The 10,957-nt window shown below is 40.6% G+C and overlaps 1 protein-coding gene across 1 annotated transcript in view; it reads left to right on the plus strand.

Moving 5' to 3' along the window:
• The window catches only part of C5 (complement C5), a 19,822-nt gene extending 9,171 nt beyond the window's left edge, over nt 1-10,651 (plus strand). The window contains exons 20-41 of the mRNA XM_005421353.1: nt 441-580; nt 809-1,030; nt 1,530-1,590; nt 2,102-2,191; nt 2,411-2,623; nt 2,750-2,825; nt 3,248-3,407; nt 3,862-3,957; nt 4,204-4,375; nt 5,048-5,253; nt 5,639-5,791; nt 6,011-6,073; nt 6,320-6,401; nt 7,010-7,061; nt 7,409-7,511; nt 7,602-7,676; nt 7,773-7,878; nt 8,081-8,167; nt 8,523-8,612; nt 9,307-9,390; nt 9,783-9,921; nt 10,178-10,651. Coding sequence (XP_005421410.1) covers nt 441-580; nt 809-1,030; nt 1,530-1,590; nt 2,102-2,191; nt 2,411-2,623; nt 2,750-2,825; nt 3,248-3,407; nt 3,862-3,957; nt 4,204-4,375; nt 5,048-5,253; nt 5,639-5,791; nt 6,011-6,073; nt 6,320-6,401; nt 7,010-7,061; nt 7,409-7,511; nt 7,602-7,676; nt 7,773-7,878; nt 8,081-8,167; nt 8,523-8,612; nt 9,307-9,390; nt 9,783-9,921; nt 10,178-10,307 — 2,600 coding nt within the window. The 3' untranslated portion in view covers nt 10,308-10,651. The remainder of the gene's footprint in view (nt 1-440; nt 581-808; nt 1,031-1,529; nt 1,591-2,101; nt 2,192-2,410; nt 2,624-2,749; nt 2,826-3,247; nt 3,408-3,861; nt 3,958-4,203; nt 4,376-5,047; nt 5,254-5,638; nt 5,792-6,010; nt 6,074-6,319; nt 6,402-7,009; nt 7,062-7,408; nt 7,512-7,601; nt 7,677-7,772; nt 7,879-8,080; nt 8,168-8,522; nt 8,613-9,306; nt 9,391-9,782; nt 9,922-10,177) is intronic.
• Nucleotides 10,652-10,957: the final 306 nt, after the last annotated feature.

A 10,957-nucleotide genomic window follows, 5' to 3' on the forward strand; every position in this document is an offset into this window, starting at 1 on the left:
GGGAAAGTAATCACTTCATGTCATGTCAGTGTCAGGGGCTGGGAAAACAAAGCCTGTCTTGTGTGTGACAGTGGCTCATAAAGAGTAAGAAGAAGAAAAAATATTGAGTAACTCTTCCCTGGAAAACTTTACATTGTCTTGCTACCTGGAGCTCAGGTATTTGAGATTTTCCAAGAGATTTGGCAATCCAAGCAGAGAATTTCTTTGGGAAGAAGAAACCCGAAGAACCTGGACGAGGTTCAGGTCAGCTGGGGTGTGAGGAGGGGTGAGAGCAGCTTGGATGAGGAAGCAAAAACCTGGGAACTTTTAAAAAGCTTGGACTGTTCAAAGTACACACTGAAAAATCACAAATCATCACTAAAGTATGTCAAGACCTTTTCATACTTGTTTATCAGAAGGGTGGATGAGACACTCTGCTTTCATGTTTTTAATTCTCTCAGGTATTTGTGTTGCTGCACCTTTGGAAATCCAAGTTGTGAAGGATATTTTCCTGAGCATTTATGTTCCTTATTCCGTGGTACGAGGGGAGCAAATCGAGTTAAAAGGATCTGTTTATAACCATAAAGCCTCTGCAATTAAGGTAATTTGTGTTAACGAGTCCTGCAGAAGGATTGAAATAATAAACTAAAAAAGCATTTTTCCTGGGAGTATTCAAGATAAACAGATCCTTGGATGAGATTTCTTCAGTCCTTCAGGCAGAAACAGAGAAGTAGCATTACAGTAACAGAATGCTCAGTACAGGATTTGGTATTTCTCTGGTGTCATACCTGCCATGGAAATGAAACATTAAAATCTCTCCACCTTTCAGTACTGTGTTCAAATAGCAGCTGGAAATGGAGTCTGTACCTTTGGAGATTCTGCAAGTGCAGGGTCGAGGATGCAGAGCTGTAAATTGAAGAATCTGGATGCTGGCTCTTCCGCAGCAGTCACATTCCGGATCCTCCCACTGGAATTGGGTCTTCACACTGTCAACTTCACATTGCTGACCCCCAGGAACAGTGAAATTGTAGTTAAAACTTTACGTGTCGTGGTAAGGGAAAAAATCTCCATGTTTTTTAAGCATTTTTGAATTTCAATTAGGGTTCAATTGAGTCAATATAGAATTTTTGCTTTATTTTAATATCACACAATGTTCTTGAATTCACTGAGGCGTGTGCAGTGGAAAAAGGAATGGCTGAGTATTTGAGCACACTCAGTTTTAAACCTTGATTATAAGAACTGAAAGATTACATGTATAAAAAAAAATAGATTAGACTTTGTAAGCAAGGGAGAATACTTGATTCGTAGTTGTTTGGTTTGGATTTTCACTGAAACGCGATCTTTTCCTTTCCTAAGGATTAACTTTAATATTTTGTTAAATTTTCTCAAGAATTGTGTGAGCTAGAACACCAAAATTCATGTGTTCAGTTAGGTCAAACTACAGAAAAAGAAGGCAAAAATACTGTGGGTTTAACCTGTTGTTTCAGCTGATATATTTGATTAAACAAAAATGTTTCCATTTTCTACCTCTTTTCTCACGATGATCCCAGCCAGAAGGTGTTAAGAAAGAACACCATGCAGGTTTCACTTTGGATCCACAGGGTGTTTATGGTAAGAAAATTGATGAATTGTCTTTGTGTTATTTTTTCCTGGTCTTGATTCTTGATAATCAAGTTTTTCATAATGTGAAAAACTTGGAGTTTCTCCTTCCTGAGATATTGTAAATATGTCCTTTCCCAAGGATTTCCTGCTTTGGCTTAAGGGAACTTGGATTAATTTCTTAAAGGAATCTTTAGATATATCTTTTAGTGTGATATGATTGTAAGCTTTCCTCAGCTTTATTAATGGGAATATAATATGTTCTCATTTAACCAAAGAAACCACAAAGTTTAGGTCCAGATCAGATTTTTTTTGGTAACAAAAGAAAGATAAAGAGTTTTCCCCTGTTCCTTTTCAAAGCTTGATGTTGTTTGCCTGTGCAGTTGGGAATATTTCTGGTTTTCAAGTTTTGGTATTTTGGTTGCTGAATTCTCAGTTGTAACCTTTAATCTGTCAATTACAGCTGAATCATCTGTGGATTTAGATTGTGCAGTATTATATATATATCTATCTTCAATTTCAGGTTTAATCAAGAGACGACAAGAATTTCGATACAAAGTCCCACTAAATCTGGTCCCTAAAACACAAATTGACAGAAGTGTCAGCGTAAAAGGTAAATAGAAACTTTTAGTGCACTGCATATGTACCTTTCCTCCTATTTTGTACTCAATTAATCTGATTTATTCTTTTTCTTTGGAGACAAGGCTTTGCAAGTCCCCTTTAGTGTAGAAATTCAAACACTTCCCAAAGAATGGTTGCTCACAGATTCTGCCCTTAGATTCGCTTTCAGGACCTGTTGCTTCAATCAGTTTTGGGGCTTTTCCTTGCACAGGACATCTTCTGGGTGAAGTGATTGGCACAGTGCTGAGCCCCAGGGGCCTGCAGGTGCTGAGCAGCCTGCCCAGGGGCAGTGCAGAGGCTGAGCTGATGAGCATTGCCCCCGTGTTCTACGTGTTCCGCTACCTGGAGGAGTCGGACAACTGGCATCTACTGGGCCCTGAGACCCTGAGCGCCAGGACTCAGATGAGGAGGAAGATGAAAGAAGGTAGAAAAATCTGCTGCTTCTCTTGCTTCAGGGTTGTAGAGGTCCTTTGCTGAGTGAGAAGGGTGATGCATCTGAGGGAGCAAATGTGATTCTCATAACTTTCCTTGTGCCTGATGTATCCCTCAGGAATTGTGAGCATCTCGTCCTTCAGGAATGCTGACTGCTCCTACAGCATGTGGAAGAATGGGCAAGCTAGCACATGGTGAGCTGAAAGGGATTTGGGCTGGAAAAAGCCTTATTTCATATTTTCAGTAAGCACCAGACAAGAGTGTGATGGTAGATTTAAGCAGTGCTTACAACTCTGAATAATACCTTTTGATTCCTTGGTTTCACTTGCCAAACCTTTTCTTTGAGTCCATAATTCACACCACAACAACCAAGATAGCTTTGGGATGGAATGAGTTCATACCCTGAAACATGGGTGTTGCAGTGTGATGCAATTTCCCGTTTTATATTCCAATACATGGGAATTGATCCTGGTTTAAAATTATTTCAGTAGTTACTGCCCATTTGTTAAGTTAAATTTAAAATTAACCTTCATTATCCCTTTGAAGTAAATTTGTGTGTGCCCTCTGCAGTACCTGCCAATCTAAACAAGCAGCATCTCTTTGCTTCTCTTGGCAGGCTGACAGCTTTTGCTTTAAGAATCCTTGGACAAGTGAATCAATACATTAATCTTGATAAAATGTCTGTTTGTGATTCCCTTCTGTGGCTGATTGACAACTGTCAGATGTTAGATGGGTCATTCAATGAATTTTCAAACTACCAACCAGTGAAACTGCAGGTATGAAACCCAAACCTTTTCTGTGCTTAGGCAGTAAAAGCTGAAGGCACCAGGAGATAAAGTGTTTCATATTTTAGGTTGTGTTTCATCAAAACACTGATTCAAGACAACTTTTCTCTTTATTCTAAATTCATTTAAAGCCCAGCACAGTCTTGCAGACCTTTCTGTTTTCTCACAAAAAGTAGCTGCTTGCCATTTCTTAATATTCAGAAAAGGAATGTTTAGATTCATTTCATAATCTTATAGTCCTGGCTTGTGAATAACTTCATATATTTTGGTTTCTTTTTTACAAATGAGCTATTACCTTACAAAGAGTCAATGTATTTTCAGGTTTAACTAAACTATAGTTTTTACAGGAATTTCTATTTGTTTCCACAACTTAACACTGAGAAGTTCTATTATTTAAATGAACTTTTACTTATATTTCATTATTTTTATTATTTGGTTTTTGTAGGGTACATTACCTCAAGAAGCTAAAGAAAAATCTTTGTATCTCACAGCATTTTCTATTATTGGAATTGACAAGTCAATGAAAATATGTCCTACTCAGGTAAACATTATTTTTATTTCTGCCAGCTGGTGTGCTGTGCGCTTCTAATTTCTTCCCTTTTCTTTAACTTTTTTTTTAAAAAGTCAGGAGTTTTTTTCAGTTTCACAGATTTCTTTGCTTTGTTAGTCTTTGTCTTTCAAAGCCAGCAAAATATTATAAGCTATATCTGTATAGTCCTGACAGAGAAGCTGTGTTTCTGTAGGCTCAGTGTGATGGCTGTGAGCTGTAAGCTGTCCATGTTTTCAGAAAATCCACGATGCCAGGAGCAGAGCAGGGGATTATTTGGTGCAGAACGTGCAGCAGGCCCAGAGCCCCTTCACCATGGCCATCACCGCCTACGCGCTGGCCCTGCTGGACCCCAACCATGGCGCGGCACGGGCGGCCTTCTCTGCCCTCAAGAGAGAGGCCTTTGTCATAGGTACTGAATCCATCCTTTGGCACAGGTACTGAATCCATTCTGCCCTAGAGAGGCCTTTGTCATAGGTACTGGATCCATTCTGCCCTGAGGAGAGAGGCCTTTGGAACAGGTACTGAATCCGTTCTGCCCTGAGGAGAGAGGCCTTTGGCACAGGTACTAAAGTCATTCTGCCCTAGAGAGGCCTTTGGCACAGGTACTGAATCCATTCTGCCCTGAGGAGAGAGGCCTTTGGAACAGGTACTGAATCCATTCTGCCCTAGAGAGGCCTTTGGCACAGGTACTGCCCCATCCCCACTACTCCTAGAGAGGCCTTTGGCACAGGTACTAAATCCATTCTGCCCTGCAGAGGGATTGTCACAGGTACTGCTCCATCCCACTGCCCTACAGAGAGAGGCCTTTGTCACAGGTACTAAATCCATTCTGCCCTGCAGAGGCCTTTGGCACAGGTACTGCTCCATCCCCACTGCTCCTGGCCAGCCCTGTCCCCATCAGCACCACATCTGCACTCAGCACTTTGCAAACATCCGTTTTAGTGCAGGAGAGTTGGGTTTCCATCCCTGGTAGGTGCAGAGCGAGCTCCTGCCCATCCCTGGCTCTGGCTGGGCAGTGCCTCACCTGGTGGAGCAGAGCTGCTGCTGGGCTTGCACCTGAACCCTCTTTCTCCTCCTGCAGGTGACCCCCCCATCTACAGGTTTTGGAAAGATGCCTTCAAAGCACAAGAGCAGCCAACCCCCAGCTCTGTCACTGCACAAATGGTTGAAACCACAGCCTATGCCTTGCTCACTACTTTGCTGAGAGGGGATGGAGACTATGCCAAGCCCATCATCAAATGGCTCTCTGAAGAACAGAGATATGGGGGAGGATTTTATTCCACTCAGGTGTGCTTTTACGTGTTTTGTCCTCATTCTTCAAGTACCAAAATCTGAAACATTTTTTTTTTCATCCCTGGGCATTCCAGGCCAGGTTGGATGGTGCTTGGAGCAACCTGGTCTGGTGGGAGGTGTCCCTGGAATGAGAGGGGCTTTAAGGTCCCTTCCAACCCAAACCATTCCATAATTCTATGGTAGCAACATTTGAAGAGGATAATTCAATTAAATGACCACACTGCCAACATCAGACTCCTGTGTATGGGATTACTATCAAATGGCTCCATTGGCATGATATTCTTGGTCTCTGGGAAATCTGACTTCTCTTCATTAAAATAAACTGAAATTTTATAAATAGAATCTCTGGAGTTAATTCTTTATGACTGGTTTCTGACAGGACACTATTAATGCCCTGGAGGCCCTGACTGAATATTCCCTTCTTGTCAAACGGCTGCGTTTGGACATGGATGTTAAAGTGTCCTACAAAAATGGTGGAGCCCTAAACTTGTTTAAACTGACAGAAGACAATTTCGTGGGAAGAACTATGACAGTGAGTGAATAATATTGCTTTAAAAATGCAAACCAGAATTCTTAGCATCTTGGTAAATTTAATATATTTGAATATTCGTTTAAATTTAGTATTTCTGCAGAAGCTGTTACGTATTTGAAATATAAGCAAGACAAGCAGATCAGCTGACCTGAATTGTTGCTAATTGTTGCTACTCTTTATTATTAATGTGCAACTTCTTTCTCCTCACCAATTCTTCAGGTACCTTTGCAAGATGATCTGTATGTAAGCACTGGCAGCAGCACTGGCATAGCTACAGTAAATGTAAGTAGGCAAGCAGGTTTTTTAAATTGAATTTCTCTTTTCTTAATATGCTGTGGTTTTGCTCAAGAACTCCCCATTTTTTTCTATGCTGATAATTTGTTGGCTCTGCTTTGCTGGTATTTTTATATTACCAATAAACCAGACTTGTTTCTGTTCTTCCCAGTGTGAGTTTTTACAGTTTTATGCCAGTTTTGAGGATTGTTTGTTGCTGCTTCTGTTTTGTCTGATTTATTTGTGTGTGTGCAGGTGAGGACAGTGTATAACACCATTGGCACTTCTGAAGAGTCCTGTAACTTTGAACTGAAGATTGTTCCTAAGAGAGATGATGGTAAATGGTTAATATAATTTTAAATGTTGCTACTCAGGTCAGTGCAAGGGAGGGAGGGGAAAAAATCCTGGGTTTTTGACTAGTGTTTTTTTAATTAAGAAATAAATAAATTCTGCCACTTTCTAAATGCAAAACTGGAAAAGAAATTGCTAAAAGCTTTTTTAGCCCTGTTTGAAATTACTGCCTTTTTGTGAATAGAATTAGTATTTCCTTTATTTCTGTTAGGTTCATTTTTAGTCATTTATGGAAGGGTTTTTACAGGTGGGGAAATGAGAAGAAAGACATAGGATGGGGAGTGGGAGAGGTTACAGTGAGTTCTACAAAGTCCTGAGAGTTCTAGTCCAATTACAACAGGGGACAGAACCAAATTCTGAGTTTAAACAATATAAACACACAATAAACTACATTAAACCTTAAAGCTGTCATTTCACCTGAATTACCAAGGAGGTAAATGTCATTTGTTTGTGGCTAGATAATGATTTCCTATAAAAACAGCCACCAAAACAATGTAAAGAATTACCTTCCAACGGTGAAAATGCTTTGTGAGAGTTTTGGGCTACTGCTTCTGGAGAGTTCTGAAATTCTTTGGCTCCACTTGCCACAAACAGGTCGCATAAAAAGAGAGGGGGAACCCCTGGGGCGCCTGGAGGCTTGTGCAAAGTAAGTGAGTGAGGCTTTTATTAATAACTCCATCAGCTCTCCTGATCTTTTCTTTCTGTTTCCTCACTGTTACGTACATGTGTGAACTGAATCAGAGCCAGAGGTCATGATCTCTGTGGGGAGGAGTGTTCTGGTTATGTTTGTGTTCTCCTGGAACATAAGCATTAAAAGCTTCTTCGTGCACAGTATTGGCAGAAATCTGAATGGATTTATCTGGACTGTTTTGCTTCATAGTTTACTGGGGCCTAAATGTTGACAGTTTTCCTCAGGTTTTTCTGGGATCACATTCAAATAGATCTGTTTAATTTCAGTTATAATTAACTAACACTGGCTCTAATCTAATTCAGGTACAGGCCCAGTGCCAGGGAGCCCCGCTCGGGCTCTGCTCATGCTGTGATGGACATAGGGCTGGTCAGTGGAGTGGAGGCCAATCCAGAGGATTTATCTACTGCAAGTATTCAAGAATGGTTCTTCCCTTACTGGCTTTAGATGACAGAGCTGTAATATTTACTGTTCTTTATCTTTTTCTGTGCCCTGCAGCTTGCGAGTGGAGTTGATCAGCTGATAGCAGATTATGAGATAAAAGATGGGCATGTTCTCGTGCAGATAGACTCTGTATGTTACCCCTCCCCTGACTGTAAGCACTGCTTTTACTCTTTGGAATCATTTGGCCTCTTTTAGAGCTCCTTAATTCATGTGTCTCTCAAACAGGTGCCAGCTCACAAGTTCCTGTGTGTTGGCTTCAGGATCAGTCAGCTTTTCCGGGTTGGAATGCTGAACCCTGCCACCTTCACTGTGTATGAGTATCATGCACCAGGTATGTGTTCCAGCTCACCACATCCTTTTTTGCCTTTTAGCTCTGTATTCCTCCTAAAGAATTACATTTTCCCAGCTTTAACAGATTTTTTTACTCCATTTTATTTGAAGCTCAGGTGACTTTTGCCTCGCCAAGTTTCACTGTTGACATCTTAGACTTTGATTTTCTACATGTATTTTTTATTTCTTTCTGGATCTTCTAGACAAAAGATGCACCATACTTTATAACCCCTATGGAGATGAAAAACTGGTGAGATTGTGTGAAGGAGATGAATGCAAATGCATGGAAGGTAAGCTTTATTTGAAGATGTTTTTTCATTTTACTTTGTGGGAAAATGCAGTGGAGTGCTTTGAACAAAGCCACACTGAACACAAGGAAAAAGTCCCCATAAGAACACAGCTGTTTCTCCTCCAAATTTTACATTAAAAAGAAATTTAAAGCTGTGTGCAGTGTGATCATGGAAGTCTGACTGGATTAACTCTGGTGTTCGAGGTATATTTTAAATATTCACTGTTCCAGCATGCAATCCTGTACTTATGGTGTTGCTCAGTTAATTTTCCCATGCAGGATGATGGAAGTGCATGTTTTCTTTGGGGACATGTGCTGGCATTCTCTTACCTCTGCCTTTCCCTTTCTCCTCACAGGTGAGTGTGGTAAAGTCCAGGAGAGACTGGGGGGCTCGGTGACTGCTGAGAGCAGGAGAGAGGCTGCCTGCCAGGGGGACACTGCTTATGGTAAGGGGGCTCCCACTGCCTCTTCCCTGCTCTCAGATGGCTCTTTGCTCTGGCTGCTGCTGCTGCACAGCATCTTGTTCAAATTACAGCTGTAGTGCTCAGAAATCTAGTGTGGCTGCCAGTGCATAGAGTGATGTAGAGAAAGGTGAGCTCTGCCCACAGCTTCCCTCAGATCTGGTGTTGATGATTTTCAGGATTTAGTGGTTTTTACGAAGGTTGAAGGCCATTGGTTGTTTCTGTATGTGGAGATGAGGATGATGAGGATGGATTAGGCAAATGATCCTGAGTAGGCTTTAATTAGGCTGGAATGGAGGGTGGTGGCAGTTTTGGTTGCTATTAGTTGTAGGTTGGCTTGTCCTTCTGGGCCCACTGCCTTTTCCCTTGCTCTCAGATGGCTCTTTGTTCTGGCTGCTGCTGCTGCACAGCATCTTGTTCAAATTACAGCTGTAGTGCTCAGAAATCTAGTGTGGCTGCCAGTGCATAGAGTGATGTAGAGAAAGGTGAGCTCTGCCCACAGCTGCCCTCAGATCTGGTGTGGGTGGCACTTCCCAGTGCTTTCTGCCCCTGGAACCATTGCATTCCCAGAAATCAGGGTTGGAAAAAAGCATAATTCTCCCTCTGAGCACCTCTAAGACACTCAGGATGCACAGCAGGAACAAGGAATAACCAGGTTCTGCTTTGTGTCTTTCTGCAGTTTATAAAGTGAATATCTTATCTCGCAGTGAGGAGGGTTTTTTTGTGAAGTATTCTGCAAATCTCCTGGATCTCTATAAAAGGGGTGAGTTCCATGTTTCTGCTCCTGGGAGAAAGGAGTTGGAATGCTCTTGGGCACTCACTGTATTACCTGTTGGGCCTGTGGAACTGAAGCTGATGTTCACTCCTTTGTCCTCTGAGTTTAAGCATCCCATATTTCCTTAACGTTACTATAATATTAAATTTTTTAATGTGCACAAGGCTTATTTGCCATTCAGATTTAATTGAAAAATCTTTTACAAGAGACATGTTTTATATAATTAAATTTTCCTATTACAGAACAGTGGCAAAGAGATCCCCTGGCTGTGCAGTACTGTAGAACATTTTAGTGTTTTCTGTTTAATATATGAATTACTGGAAATTCTTTCTGTGTAATTGTCCAATTCTTGATTTTTTTGGTTGGTTTTTTTTTTTCAGGGCAGGCTTTTGCTCAAAAAAATAATGAAATAACCTTTGTTAAAAAGAAGACTTGCACAGAAGTTGAATTGAACCCAGGAGAGCAGTATTTGATCATGGGAAAAGAAGCCCTAAAGATACCCATTGGTTACAGTTTCAAGTAAGTCATTTACCACCAGGATATGCTGAGATTTAATCTTAAAGTGTTTGTATGTAATAATTCTGGTGAGGTACAGAACTGATTTAATTTTGAAAGTATTTCAACCAGTAGTCACACAATGTGGTGTCAGATGTGCACACTTAAAGCAGGATTATGAACACAGAGCCAGCATTTCCATATTGTAATTTTTTTTTCTCTTTGACATTTTCCTTCCCAAATCTTAGCAGCAAATGATCATTTTCTGTTGTCTTCTTAGATTCCAGTATCCTTTGGACTCCAGCACTTGGATTGAGTGGTGGCCTTCAAATACAGCCTGTCCATCCTGTCAGGAGTTTCTGAACACAATGGAGGATTTTGCTGAAGATCTCCTCATCAGTGGCTGTTAATTTACTTGGACAGTTTTTAAATTAAAAATCCAGATCAAACCCCATTGAAAAGAAGAAAAATCCTCACCTATTTATTAATTCTTTTGGACTGAACACTCATTAGTAGTTATCATGAAAAATTATCTTGGCATGTATTTTATAGCAATGTTATTACAGCAGAGTAATGCTCCAATATGATTTTTAAGCTTGGATGAGAGAATAACGCAGAATGGTGCAAAGACATTTGAAGTCAAAAGAGTTGGATTGACTGCAAAAACAAACATGAAAAGCACTGTCTTGTCCCTAAACCCAAGTCTCATCAGAACATAAATATGTGCAGCCACTTTGTGAGCTCTCTGTGAAAGAAACTCCATTCCTTAGCTTTTCCTTTTGTACTCTTTTTTTGAATTCTTGCATTTCCATTCCTGACAGTAACTGATGCTGGTTTTATGCTCTGCTTTCTTGTTAAAAAAAAAAACCCAAACAAAACAAAACAAACAAAATTCTTCAATTATATGTGTGCCTTTATTATTTGTGTTTTAAGACACCGTCAACTGAATCAACATCTCCTGTAACTTAGGTGGATTAAAACAAATGTTACTTTGCATTTGATGAGTGAATTTGACAGTTAAAAATCTTGCCTTGCCTGCAGGAAAGTGGCAGATGAAAGG

This window comes from Geospiza fortis, unplaced genomic scaffold (genome assembly GCF_000277835.1).
Source record: "Geospiza fortis unplaced genomic scaffold, GeoFor_1.0 scaffold27, whole genome shotgun sequence".
Taxonomy (NCBI): domain Eukaryota; kingdom Metazoa; phylum Chordata; class Aves; order Passeriformes; family Thraupidae; genus Geospiza; species Geospiza fortis.